Source organism: Tupaia chinensis, unplaced genomic scaffold (genome assembly GCF_000334495.1).
Source record: "Tupaia chinensis unplaced genomic scaffold, TupChi_1.0 Scaffold000037_20, whole genome shotgun sequence".
Lineage (NCBI taxonomy): Eukaryota > Metazoa > Chordata > Mammalia > Scandentia > Tupaiidae > Tupaia > Tupaia belangeri.
The window spans coordinates 2,146,638-2,161,770 of record NW_006159479.1 but is presented as its reverse complement, the minus strand read 5'-3'; the positions used below and the strand labels follow the sequence as shown (position 1 = coordinate 2,161,770).

At 40.6% G+C, this 15,133-nt stretch overlaps 1 protein-coding gene across 1 annotated transcript in view; it reads left to right on the top strand.

Annotated features, from left to right (window-relative positions):
* CUNH13orf42 (chromosome unknown C13orf42 homolog) overlaps positions 1-15,133 on the top strand; it is a 34,841-nt gene that overhangs the window by 15,485 nt on the left and 4,223 nt on the right. Inside the window, exon 2 of the mRNA XM_027772276.1 lies at positions 13,877-14,027. Coding sequence (XP_027628077.1) covers positions 13,877-14,027 — 151 coding nt within the window. The remainder of the gene's footprint in view (positions 1-13,876; positions 14,028-15,133) is intronic.

Genomic DNA, 15,133 nt, shown 5'->3' with positions numbered 1-15,133 from the left:
TGATTTCTCACTTTCTGTCTCTCTGTCTCTGTCTGGTGAGCGCACATGCCCTATAGCAAAATCCTCTCCAAAATATATGTTACATATGTTAAAATATTTTTTGGGGGGCCAGCAGGTGGTATGTTGGTTGGGGCACTGGACTCCTGCATGGCCAACTGCAGTTCATGTCCCGGACTTGGTGGCTTGCTTTCACAGACACTCTCTCTCTCTGGTGAGCACATGTGCCCTATGGCAAAATTTAAATAAATAAATAAAACTAAATAAATAATTATTTTAAAAATATTTTCTTTGAGTTATGATGTCTCTTAATTTATTTGACATTTTCTGGTTTTCAAAGGCTACTGATTTTAATGTAGTCAAATATATCCAATTTTGCCTTTGCTATATCTTGCATTGCTTTCACGCTTAGATGGTTCTTCCACGTCTCAAGGTCAAGTGCATTTTGCTATTTCCCCCCCTTTTTATGGTTTCATTTTAAAAGACTCATCCCTTTTGTCTCTCAGCAATTTATTTTGATATATAGTAGGAACTGAGAATCTGACTTGTTATTTTCCCAAATAGTAAAGTTTTCCAATACCATTTATTGGCAACTCCATCCTTTCTTCTCATTAGATTGCGATATTTCATTTATTGTATGCGACTATTTTATCATACCTTTCAAATATGAGCTGTTTTACATTTAATTCATGAAGTTGAATAATCCAAGGGTAACAGAATATTTCCAATTTTGACCCATTCTATATTTGATCCTGGAAATTTTATAACCGACACTGACATTCAGAGTTTTAGGTTTGATTAGCCCAAGAGGGTATTCCCAGTACTCCATACTACTAATCCAATTCTGTCAGTTTGATAAATGTGACCCCTTTTTTTCACTCTGTTTTGTTTAAGTCAAGTGAACATTTAGATGACATGTATATAAACCAAAGAGTTACCGGGTACTAGCATAAGAAGTAAGACTTTAAGATTATAAAGCTGGGTGAGAAAAAGCCTTAACCTATCAGGAAGATCCTGCGAGTCTACGACATCTGTTAGCAAAGACAGAAATGTCTAGCTCCACTCCTGAAACGACTTTAGCGTTCAGGGATAGACGATACCAAGGTTTAGTCACCTGCAGTTCCTCCTTCTTCTTCTTTAATCTCTTTGTGTCAATCTTCTCAGCTTTATTTTCTGCTTCATTGACTTTTCTTCAACCCTAGCAGATCTACTATTTAGCTTATTTCTTGAAAATTTGTCTATGTGTGTGTATGTATTTAAATTTCAGTAACTATAGCTTTCTTTTTTTTCAAGTTGTTTGCTTTTTATATCTTCAGTTCTTATTTCATAAACTCTGATTTCTTTTTTTACAAAGCACCATTCAGTTATGAATATGAATATAGGCACTATAACAGAAAAATAATAAGATAAATAAGACTTTTTTTAAAAGAATTATTTTATTGAATTTTATGTATTGATTAATTTTAATTTGACCAGAGAGGGACAGAGTGATAGAGAGAGAGGGCGAGAAAGAGAGAGGAAGTGTGAAAGCCTCCAGGTCCAGGACTTGAACCACGGTCAGCCATGTGGGAGTCCAGCACTCTTAACCACCAGTCACCTGCCAGTCCCAGTAAATATCACTTTTGACATGGTCCTGAGTATCATCCCACAGATAGCAGAAGGCAAGAAGTATGCATTAGTTAAAGTTTTAAGGTTTATCCTGAAAACTTGTTTGTAGATTAAAATCAGCTGTTTTACACTTAGTTTCACGAAGTTGAATAACCTAAGGGTAACAGAATATTTCCAGTTTTGACCCATTCTATATTTGATCCTGGAAATTTTATAACCGACACTGACATTCAGATTTTTAGATTTGATTAGCCTAAGAGAGTATTCCCAGTACTCCATAGAAACAAAAGCATAGAGTTCTCAAAAATTGCCAAGTTAAATCCAAAAGTCTAAATTAAGTTGGCAGCAAGAAAATTAGAAAATATAAACATTAGGTAATGACATCTGTATGGCTTACATGCATTCACTCAACAAATATTTATATCCATGTCAGGCACTGAAATGGGTGCTTGCTCCACATTCATAGATCAAAAGGCCATCTGTTTGCCTTAATGTACCCCATAGATTGAAGCAGCAACTCCAACACCAGTGAGGAGTGGAGATTCTTTGGAAGAGAAACAGGTAGAATAACAGCCAGAATGGAGGGAATTGTGAACATTCTACGATTCATCTCATGTATGCAGTGGCTGGTAGTGAACACTAATCAAAGTGGGTATCTTAGTCTGTGATTGCATAGCTAACAGAAATACCTGAGACTTAGTGATTTACAAAGAAATAGAGATTTATTGGCTCATGTTCTGACTGATTTTGGGTTGGCCTACAACATGGCCAATGAAAGCTGACAGGATGGCTGGTGAATGCAGAGAGAACTAGCTACTACTAGTTAGCTCTTTTATAACAACTGACTTTCTAGAGAACCCCATCTCACAAAAACTAGAACTTACCAGTTTTTTCAAGACATCATTAATCTATTCATAAGTGTTGTCTCTATTAATTCATAAGTGCTATCTTTATTAATCTATTCACAAAGCAATCACCATGACCCAATCACCACCCACTAGACCTCTTCACTTCCTAATATAAAACTCCAAAACAATGAAACTTCTAGGGGAAAATCATTACCCAAACCATAACAGGGGTCATATATTTGTCAGTGTTATTTGCCAAAGCCACCTCAGAGAAAGGGTTCAAAATCACAGGTCTAGTGTGGGTTAATACCACGTGGGTTAATAAGGCAGAAAATGAATATGCTCAGTTCTTTTTTCTACAAAAGGCAAAAATTCAGAGAAGGGCAGACACATGAGCTGACCTCTGAGGGGGAGGGAATTGTCAAAAAGAAGTAAGAGGGGTTAGATGTTTGCTTGTGGTCTCCTTGGTGTTGGGTGGGTTAGAATGTCCCCCTGCCCTATCCTGTGACAGAATCTTGCTGTTTACAACCAGAAGTTCATTTACTAGAATTCAGATCTCTTACAGACAAATGCAGTCATGCACACATGATGTTTCAGTCAATGACAGACCTCCTGTATGACAAAGGTCTATAAGCTTGTACTGGGCTATGTCGTATAGACTAGGTAGGAAGGAGGCTATAGCATCTGAGTTTGTGGAACTACTTTCTATGATGTTTGCACAATGGCAAAATTGCCAAATGATGCATTTCTCAGAACGTATCCCTGTCATTGAGCAGCACGTGATCATACTGACAGAACCCAGAAGAAAATGAATGGATTGGAGCAGGGGACAGTCCAGGTACCCAGACGGCAGGTAGAGCCAGGCAGGATGGCTGATATAAAATGCAGAAATACAAGAAACTTCCCTCAGGGACTCAGGAATGAAAGTGAGAAGTACGATGGAGTTTGGTTTGGAAACCTGCAAAGGATTCCATCTGGGCAAAGTAACCTAAGACCCAGGCCTGCTGTGCAGAGGTGGAATGGGGGAGGGACGGCTTGGAAAATGATAACCCTAAGTCCACAGAAGGTTAAATGTGAAAGGCAAACTGGAGTGGCGTAGGCAATGCGATACAGATGCTCTCAGAGAAAGTTCCTTCTTCCTGGGCCTGTTACAGGACTGTGGTGAAGAAACGTAGACTCTGTGAAACTCAGACCAGGCCAGGCTGCAACAGGAAGCAGCTGCATTACATTTGGCTTTTCCAGAGACCTAGTTCAAAAGTTCTGGGCTAAAAAATGTCAAGATTGCACAGGAAGTAAGTAATCCATGTTTGCCTGAAGTGGTGAGTTCAAAGAGGAAGGACAATTTTGGGTCTTCCCCAAGGGTGTTGACGGCAGTCCTGTTTCGTACAGCTACCTCTTTGTAGATGTTCCTGTGATATTAGCCTGAGCCCTGAACCCTGCAGCTCAATGTAACTAGAGGAATCACCAAACGAATGTAAGTAGGAAAACCTATGGAAACTGTAGGAAAACAGAAAAAATTAGAACCTGTCTGGGTTCAATTCGGGACCTGAAAAGGACCAGCCTTGACTTGTAACTTAGCCTCAGTACTTAGAAAGTTATCTTAAGGGGGATCAGCAGATGGTGTAATGGCTATGTCCCTGGACTCTCATGTAGTTAACCATGGTCGAGTCCTGGACCTGGTGGCTTAAACTCATGCCGGGCATGTGTGCGTGCATGCCCAAGACCCCGAGAGGAGAATGGAGGAGACGGGATTGCAGCGTGGCCATCCCCCCGGGAGGTGATTTCTCGCTTTCTGTCTCTCTGTCTCTCTCTGACTTTCTGGTGAGCACATGTGCCCTATAGCAAAAACCTACCCCTCCCAAAAAAAAAAAAAAAAATCATCACAAGATCCATTTGGACGCATTTGAAAGCGTTCCTTCTAAAAGAATAAAGCTCTGTTAAACTAGTCCTGCTTGACTAGCCAGATGGCTTGATGTTTAACCTCTCTCTCTTTAAAGCCAGCAGTCCCACCACGAGCTAAGTACTTTTCAACGGAAACCTATCCCAAACTAGGATAGTACTGCAAAAATGCAAAATGACATGTGCACAAGCTCCTCATTGCAGCACTAACTGTAGTAGCAAAAGATTGCACAGACCCAGAGGTCCATCAATAGGGGACTTTCATTTGTTTCTGCGTTGTGTTTATGCAATAGAGAGCTGGGCAGCTACCAAAGGAAACCAGGAGGATCTCCACTTACTGGTCTGGAGTAATTCTCAAGGTGCATTGAGTAAAGAAAGTGGGTTTCACGGCTGTGTATTTTATGATTCTGTTTTGTTTTCTTTTTTTTTTATGTGGGTAAATACTAGGGCTAGCATAGTGGTAAGGTGCTGGATCCCACATAACTGACTGCAGTTTGAATCTTAGACCGGTGGCTTGAAAATCACACTGGGAACATGTGTGTACCCAAACTCATGAGAGGAGACCAGAGGAGAAGGAATTGCAGTGTGGCCACCCCCCCAGAGGTGATTTCTCACTTTCTTCCTCTCTGTCTCCAGGGAGCACATGTGTCCTATGGCAAAAACCTACAGAAACAAACAAAAACAAAGTGGGTAAATACAAATATAAATACATGCTTGCTTATATTTTCACAGAGAAACAATGGAAGATAAAATACTAAGGAAGGGATAGAGAAAACAAAGAGAAGGGGCTGGCATAGAATTTAGTCCTCCCTTGGATGTTAATTATAGTTTCGGCTTTGGAACCATGCATATGGTTACATACTTTTAAAGCATTAAATAATAAAGAAAAAGAAAGTGATCTCTAGAACTTGAAAATCAACTGAAGCATATAAACCTGATTCTAAGTCAACAGCATAATCACACAGAAAAGAATGATGTCAAAATACTTTAAAACAGAGCTTTGGTTATACATGCCAAAAACAATGTACACATACTCACTCACACACCCTAATTGTGTTCAATGGGTTTACTACTGGTAATGTTGGTGTTGTTCATTTGAAACTACTACACATAATATGATAAAGTATTAGGTGGTTGGAAAAGTCATGACATATTTTTCTATGCAAAAATGTATCATGATTTTCCCAACAACCCAATAAGTAATTTTAAAAATGTGATTTGGATCTGAGATTTTCTGTGTGAGAAAGATATCAATATAAGTTTAAAAAGTTATGAATAAACCTATTATATCTAATTTGAATTGGAGGGATGATCAGTTTCTGCTAAGGATGTAGAGAGCTGCAAAGAATTGTCACCCTACCCTTATAATAACAATAAAAATAAAAACAGATAAATGACAAGTTCACATCTTTTTTTTTTTTTTTTTTTTTTTTTTTTTTTTTTTACCATGAAAAAATTGGGCCACCGGCAGCGTAGACTCTAAGGGGAGAGAGGCACCTGTAGGGAGTGACAGGGGACAGACATAGGCAGACCCTGTAAGAAGGCATTATTTAGATACTATTAAAAAATTGGCAGTGGCAGAGTGTGATCTGGGGAGAGAATGAGTCCCTGAGGGCTGCAGATACAGATGGAGTTCATATTCACTCTCTGGGAACCTCAGTGGGTGCTCATAAAAGACTGCTAGAGAGGCGTGAGAAAGTACCCCATATGGTGCAGTCCAGGGAAGAGAACAGCAGCTGCTGAGGCAGGGTCATGGAACCCTGCCCAGATCATTCTTATCTCTCTCTGGACTAAAACATTTAGTTGCGGGAGGGAAGACAAGAGGGATTCCTGAGGCCTGCTGGGCCCCAAAGTACAGCTAGGAGAAGGACAGGGCCAATGAGAGGCCACTTGCCCAGGGACACAGTGCCAGCCTAAGCCTGGGGCCCAATCTGAAAAACCATGAATGCCCTCCTGCCTCTCACCACCATGCTAAAAAGCACCAAGTGATATATGACAATGGAGCGCTGCTAAGAGGGACAGAGGCATGGAGAGAGCCTCTATCAAGAGCAGCGTAAAGGAAGCCCTAATGCTAAAGATGCAGCAGACGGGAAGGAGAGACTATTTGGAAAATTGGCCTCCACTTTAAACACCAGGTATTTCTAGAGAAATTTAAAGTCTATGATGCACTGAGAGTAACCATAGCAACAACAGGCTCCCAATCCCAGCTATGGTCCTATCTAGATCGACTCAAAGCCACATTAAAGTCCTAGCCAAAGCAAAGATCATGTCCAGGCACAAAACCTCAGCCTCTACTCACCCACATAAAATGTCTGTCTTTCAACAACAACAAAAAAATATGAATCAAATAAAAAAAGAAGGCAAAAAGAAGGAAAACCAACACAGTGCCAAGAAACAAAGCAACCAATAGGACCAAACTTAGATATGATACACACATCCAACATCAGAACTATCAGGCAGAAAATTCAAACAAAAGCTGTGATTACTATGTTAAAAAGCCCTAATTAAAAAAAAAAAGCATGCAAGATTAGATGGAGAATTTCAACAGGAAGGTGGAAACTATGACAGGATCAAATGCAGAGATTAGAAATGATCCGTGTAGTATCAGAGATACACCTCTGATGGTCTCATTAGTAGACAAGATACAGCCAAGGAAAATATCAGCAAACTGAAGATGAGTGAAAAAATATTTTTTTTACCCAAACTGACACACAAAGAAAACAGTGAAAAAATCAGAGCATCTAAAACAGTGTCTCTGCAGGTGCTTTTATCCCCTTAGTTCTCAGCAATTTGGTGGTTTCAAAAATAGAAATTAATTTAGAATTTATCTTTTTGTTGTTGTTGTCGTTGTAAGGATGGGAGGTATTCTTTTTTTGAGAGACAGAGATTTTGACTATAGGATGTGTACGCTCACCCAAGAGACAGGGAGGGACAGAAAGCAAGAAATCACCTCCCAGTGGGGATGGCCACATCACAATCTCTTCTCCATTCTCCTCTCGGGACTTTGGGCACGCACACACACACACCCAGCTGAGTTTCAAGTCTGTAGGTCCAAGACACAAACCACATTGGCCACAAGGGAGTCCAGCACCTTAACCATTATAATATCTGCTGGCCCCGGGAGTGATATTCTTTTCATCTCTCTAGATCCTGAGCAAAAACTGATGATTTCTCCTATTCAAATAAAATACTATGGGTTTTATACACCAAATAGTCTTGACATAAGTGTAATTGGAATAATTGGGGACCCAAATGAAGAAAAAGAGAGAAGGGGGAAAAAGAAATATTTGAGACAATGATGGTTTAGAATTTCTCAAAAATTAATGACACACATTAAAACCACAAATCAAAGAAGTTCAGAAAACATCAAGAAGAATGAGCAGCAACAATAACAAAAAAAAATAAAATGTTAATATTGTTTAAATCAGAAAAAATTGCATTATATGCCTCCTGTGTTGTATATAATTATCACTGCTAATTAATTATTATTTAAACTATAATTAAACGTAAGTCTAATACAGCCTCTAGACCTGAACTTTGCATTTCAGTAGCCCCTAGTCACATTTGACTATTTAAATTTAAGACCTAAAAATTCAGTTCCTCAGTCATACTAACCACTTTTCAAATTCTTAGTAAGCAACATGTGGCTACTGGCTCCCATACTGAACAGTACAGAGATGGAACATTTCTATCACCATAGAAAATTGTACAGGACAGCCCCGCATAGATCTAATGCCCAATTATAGGGAATGTGGGAGATAGAGGAACATGTTAACTAACACCAAGAAGAAGGAATCAACCGCATCTAGGATGTGGGAAATACTATAGAACAAATGGCTCAGATTTTTAAACAATTCAATGGCTTGCATAAAACATTAAAAGAGACTTAAAGACATACCAATAAAATAAAATGTGTGGATATTATTTGGATACTGATTTGAACAAATCGACTTTCACAAGATATTTTGAATGAATCAGAATGTTGATCATAGACTAGATACTTATTACTAAGAAATGATCAATTTTGATAAGTATTATAATATTATGGATGATATTGTTAAAAATCTTATCTCTTAGAAAAACATTTTGAAGTATTTATGAATAAAGTTATATCTTTTTAAATTTGCTTTAAGGAAAAAAGTGGAGGAGCGTTAGGCAAACAGGAATGGTAGGGAGTTGGTTTTGCTGGAGCTGGTGATAAGCATATGAGATTCATTGTATTTTAACATGTTTATAACAAAACATGTTTTTAAACTAGGATGTGCCTATGAACATCCCAATGTAGGTGAAGAAAGGGTGATGACTTTTCTCACTCATCATAAGGGTTACAGCTGACATGCCTTTAAAAAAAAAAAAGAAAAGAAAAGAAAAGAAAAAAAGACAGGTTAACAAGAGGAAAGCATAACAAATAAAATATTTAACCAAAATTTGATATGATATAGGGGTCTTATACTTAAAGACCTAGATACAGGAAAAGCCATTTAATTTTAGGCTTAGATTGGATGAAGTGGGGTCAGCCTTCTGTGCAGACACGTGATTGAACAAAAAGAGTCAAGCCCTGTGTGTTCAGAGTCTTCTTAGTCTCTCAGTTGATATTTCTTCCTCCTGGGTAGGGAGCAGGATCCTTCTGGAATGAGGCTTTTAATTTCTTTATAGTAGCTTTTGCACAGAAAGGCAGAGTAGTACATTTAGACCTTATGGCTGGCTTTGGTGAAAGGGGCTTCTAGTTTCTGTGACCTAACATGGGGGAGAGGAATTCTAGTTTCTATAACCTTCCTTGTGTAAGAATGAGGAGCGAGAGAAGGTGGGACAAGAGAAGGCCAGAGAGAAGCTGCTTCTGAGGTCTTCATTTTAGGGTATTGCCTTCTGAACCCCAATGCCAACTCTCACAGTTAAATTATGTGCTTAACAAAATTAAGTGGTATTTGTTCTCAAACTGGTTTATAATTTTGGACTTACTATTATATTATCATTTATAATACTGTAATTTAATTAAATATGATAAACAATGAAATATGAGTGTGAGAAAATTTCTACTGTGGAAACTAAATTAAATGCTTTAGAAAGAGTCAATAATAGAGAGTAGCTAAAAAGAAGCAAAAGAATGAGGTTTGGACAAGGTGAACATGAAATATTTGGAAGAAAATCATAAAGATCTAGAGGATTTTGCATTTTAATTTCTTCACAAGAGCCTTTTATTTTTTAGATCACTAAAATAAACCAAACATAGGGAACCAGCAGTTAGCGTAATGGCTATGTCGCTGGACTCCCACGTAGTCGACCGCGGTTCGTGTCCTGTACCCGGTGGCTTAAAACTCACGCCGGGCGCGTATGCGTGCGTGCCCAAGATCCCGAGAGGAGAATGGAGAAGGGATTGCGGCGTGACCATCCCCCCTGGGGGGTGATTTCTCGCTTTCTGTCTCTATGTCTCTCTCTGTCTGGCGAGCGCACGCGCCCTACAGTGAAAATCTCTCCAAAAAAAAAAATAAATAAATAAACCAAACATAGAAATTTTAGGTGAGATAGTGTGGATAAGATTTAGGCGAAAAGATAAAAGAAAAACTCAAATGAATAAACCCTATTCAAAATATTTTTTATACAAAAAACATGGATTTAAATGAAGAATTTATGAAAATATTATGCATTCTACAATAACTTGATACTAAAACATCTGTTATTGCCAATGGTAGCAAACGAAGAAATGGGGTGATGGTGTCACTCATACTATGGGTAGAAGAACTAGGTAATTAATCCTCCAACTTGGGACACTTTTTTTTTTTTTTTTGTGGCTGTGTGAGCATGTGCATATATAAGAGACAGAGGGAGAACTCTCAACAGAATTTTGTCATGTTGCTATTCCCTTTCTTAAGCCCTCTAGCTCTTCAGGATCTTCAGTGTCCATGCACATTCATGTTTTCAGGCTGACCTAGGGATCTGAACCTGGGGTGGGCCTGTGGTTTCAAGCACTGCAATTGGAGAGGCCATGCACTATATTGGCAGGCCAGGCCTGGCCAGTTCTGAGAGTGAAAAGAGGTACTATTTATAATGATACTGGGTCAACAGGCATAAACTGGTAGGATTTCTGAAAAATCAGGGTGTTCTGTCACCCTTCAACAGAAGACAGGATCAGAATCCCAAGCCATTTAAATACACAGGCACAGCAGATGCATTTAACCAGAATGAAGTCTAACAGAGCTGAGTGCCAAACATTAAACAGGAAAGAAACAAGACTGCATGAGTATGAGCAGAGGCTCTACCTGCCCAGAGATAGTCTAGGGTGGGTGGGGTGCTCTCATAGCCAGGCTGGCTGAGAACAGCAAAAGCTGACAACTCTCTGTACTAAGCAAAGGAAGGACACAGGACACAAGAAGTCTGGCTCCCAGCCCAGGAGCTTTTGTCCCTTTCTTCACTGACTGCAGGTTGTTCCCTTAGATCATGTCACATCACGGAGACACTCCAAACTGCTCTGCAAAGCCAGGAGAAGGATTGGTATTCGAGGCTTACCATACTTAACTAGACATTGAAGTGGACAGTCCTAATCCTCCTTCTTGTCTCCCCAATATCCAGGCCCCTGTAGCACATTGGTTCAACTGTTGTAAGAATGACTTGATTATCTGAATTCACCAGTTTTGGAAAAGACCAGGCATAATAGTCCTTAAAATCACTCCAGGAGGGTCTATTATTCAGGTGGGGTTGAGTGCTACTGTTACAGAGTGACCCTGACAACAATGAGGAAGACCATGACTGCCTCCCAGGGTAGGCCCTCAGACTGGGTCAAAGTACAATAAGGGCTTTCATTTGCAGAAAAGAAAAACAGGCCTAAGTAAACAATGGAAGCAATTTGTTTATTTTGTTACACTTATGTATGCCCCCGCCTCATTCCATATAGGATTTCCAGGGGTGGGAGGCCGGGACTAATGCAGGTGATTGGACAAGTGAAGGAAAGTCCTTGTTTGTGATGAGACTTGGTCACAGAGGCATGTATGTGTCAGACAAACAATGTCCCTGGTGTGTCCTCAATGACTCACACTCCAGTCACACCCAGATCTGAAAACTCTTCTAACAGTAACACGTTTCATGATGGAAATGAACTGAATGCAGTCCAACAGGAACCCCAGAAATGGGACCTGGACCTGAGCTCTTCTGTTTTGGCCAAGGAACTCAATTAGTAGCATTTCCAGGTGAGCCTGGGCTGGCAAATGCTGCCAAGCATAATGGAAAGGACAAGGTATACAGAGAGACCCAAAGCTGGAATCCTAAAACTTGAAGTTTGGAAAGTGTATAACATATTTGAATATTTAGAATAAACAAGTATGCAGCGGAAAGGCTAGTAGACTGCTGGTGAGTGACAGAAGTTCAGTGGCTACAGCAGTGATTTCTTTGCTAGTGATTTTTTTTTTTAATTAGTAAATATTATCCTCAGAGGATTATACCTAAGGAGATTTAGAAGATTTTTAAGAGGCCAGCATTTGCAGTACCCTAACAAATGGTAGGGTGCTCATTGGTTCCTTAACCCTTAATAGTTGAGACACCAGAGCTGCCTGTCTTCTAAACCCTTTAACAAACTGATGCAACCAATTCAAGTGCTAGGAGCTGCTGGCACAGTTTACTTCCTGGAGACACTTAAGACTGAGCTGCTCGGGTTTTTCAGAGCAGTGTCCTACTCCCAGCCTTTCATGCACCTGGCGTAGCCTTGTCTGGGGCATCTTCACTTCCTGAGGTCGGCTGTCCCTCTCGCAGCTGCTCCCCCAACCCATGATGTTTGGGACCTCAAGAACAATTGGATCATTACCTCTTCAACCGCTTTCTGACAAAAGCTTTTGGTAACCTCTCTTCTGCAAATGGCCTCTCTCTGGTTCTCTGTGTCATTGGGGTTTCTACTTTTCTTCCTTCCTCCTTTTCACTTTCATTTTTTGAAGGGGTGGGGTGGGGTGAATAACCACATATGGATAATCTTCCATTTTTAAGAGGAAAGATTCGGATGTATATTGTGGTCCTTTACCATTTTAATAAAGCTCTTTTAAAAGAGGGAGAGCACTCTCCACTTAAAACTATTTTGTAGTAGTACACAGTATATACATGTCACAGAAACCTTGGGCACAGGGATGCCATCCTTTTATTTCTAAACCCACCTGGCTGTAACTTAATCATATTAATTTAAAATACTACTCCAGTTTCAAAATGTCCACATAAACTAAAAGGACTTTGCATTTGGAAAGAAGGCACATGAACACATTTGTCCCTTTTTTCTACCTGAGTTCTCTTATTTTCTAAATTCCACAGAGATCTTTGTATTAGTTAAGATATTGACTCTTGGGACCAGCAGATGGTGTAATGTTTATGTTGCTGGACTCCCATATAGTCAGCTGTGGTTCAAGTCCCGTACCTAGATGCGTAAAACTCACACCAGGTGCACGTGCATGTGTGCCCAAAATCCTGAGAGGAGAATGGAGAAGAAGGGATTGCTGCATGGCCATCCTCCCTGGGGGTGTGTGTGATTTCTTGCTTTCTGTCTTTCTGGCAAGTGCATACACCCTATGGCAAAACTCTGTCTAGTCTAAAAATTGTGAATTCCCCATCAAAGCCCACCATGGTGCTTGAACTTCTGTGATATCAGTCCCTGATCATCTGTGGGCTGCTTTAAAGAAGATGATGCTATCTGAGATTATGAAGAGGGAGTCAGGGCAGAGCCTTCAACTCAGGCATCGAACACATTTTTAAACTCTCTTATTTCTTCTACTTTTCAAGCAATCATATTAATTTCTCTTCATCTTTTTTTCCACAACTTGAGCCCAAAATTAGCCACTTTAAAAACTGACAACATTGGGAACCAGCAGTTAGCGTAATGGCTATGTCGCTGGACTCCCACGTAGTCGACCGCGGTTCGCGTCCCGGACCCGGTGGCTTAAAACTCACGCCGGGCGTGTGTGCGAGCGTGCCCAAGATCCCGAGAGGAGAATGGAGGAGAAGGGATTGCGGCGTGACCATCCCCCCTGGGGGGTGATTTCTCGCTTTCTGTCTCTCTGTCTCTCTCTGTCTGTCTGGCGAGCGCACGCGCCCTATAGTGAAAACCTCTCAAAAAAAATAAAATAAATAACTGACACCACTTACAGAGCAGTTCAATATGTCTTGTCCTTTTTTTGTTACTGTGATTATCTCATCACCTACGTAAGAAACTATATAATCTCCTGATTGGGTGGGTATCAGTGAGACAGGGCCAAAGAAAGATTAATTATTTTGCCTGATGCCAGCTCATGAATCCATGACCAACAAAGTAGATCGTATTGCCTTCCACTCCCTCCTTGGGATAGTTAGACATCCACTGGCCTACAGCAATTACAGACCCGAACTACTTCCCTTCCACAGGGCACTTATTCAAATTTACCTTTGAAGCCCTATGAATTTGTAATTCCACTTGCATTTAATTGTAGCAACATTTAATCCTTTTCAGTGTCTCTGGTTTATTTGTGTGAGGACCCTCAGAGGCTGCTCAGGCAATCCTCTCTCCTCTTCTTCACCTCTAGCACAAAGCAGCCCCAAAGAAATACGCACAGTTCAGTGCTGATGTGGCCGAGGCCATGGCCTTCTTTGATTCCATCATTGCAGAGCTGGACACAGAGAGACGACCTCGGGTCGCTGACTCTGACCCACCAAATGAAGATGTGGACTTTCATGGTGAGTACCCAGAGAGGCACCAGGAAAATGATGGCCCAGGGTGGGTGGGGCTGTGCTACTGTGAGAAAGGTCAGAGACTCGGGAGTAGACTAAGAGAGGCTGTCTGGACTCCCACATCTCTGGTTAAAGAGAAGCCAGTAATGCAAGCTGGAACCTGGCCCCTGAGCTGGTTCTCTTCGGGGACCTTTTGCTTTAGTTGTCCCTGCTGCGTTGACTCCAGAGCATCCCTTCAACATTCTAGAGCCATACTGGACAAAATCTCTGCCACAATGGTGCAATTACCACATCGAGACAGAGTAGAACTTCCCTAAGACTCCATAAAGGAAAGCATCTTTGAAAAGAGAATTGATGGGGGAGTGTTGTCTAAAGGGTACAGTTTCAGTTTTGCAAGATGAAAAGGTTCTACATGTTGCTTGCACAACAATGTGAATATATATTCTACACTGTTTAATTGTACACTTAAAAATGGTTATGACAGTAAATGTTATGCTATATACATTTCACCTTAATTTTAAAAAGAACCCTTGAAAATCCAACTTCTGACCCTACCTGAGCTAGCCTGTGAGCTGATATACAGGGCAGGAGAGGTCCTGCCTGGATTGTTAGAGAGAGACCGAGGGGGAAGACTGAGGCCATGCTTCTCTCCTTACCAATGTAGATCACTGGCGGAGAGAGAGTCCGAACATGTTCATACGTTGAGCCCATTTTAAAATTCTATCCCTTGGCAGTTTCTTTCATCTTTGAGTTGTCCTCAAATTTTTTGAAGTTTATTTTTATGTATATTTTACATGAGAGAGGAAGATAAAGAGAGAGACAGGCACCTCCAACAGGGTCTTCCACCCCCTGATGCACTCCCAGTCTCTGTCGGCTCTGACCACAGGTGTGTGCATGTGCCTCACGTACTCAGAGAGGTCTGAGTGTGAACCCTAGACCTTTCCCATGCAGGTCCAATTGTGTTGCCCTTGCACACCACCGGGTACTTCTCTATGTACACTTTAATGATGATTTTAGTCAGGTGTTACTAGCTTCTGTATACTAACGGACAGCTTTTGGTACCAATGGTAAATCATATTTTTTAGAGGTTTTTTTGACTTAAGGCATGGGTA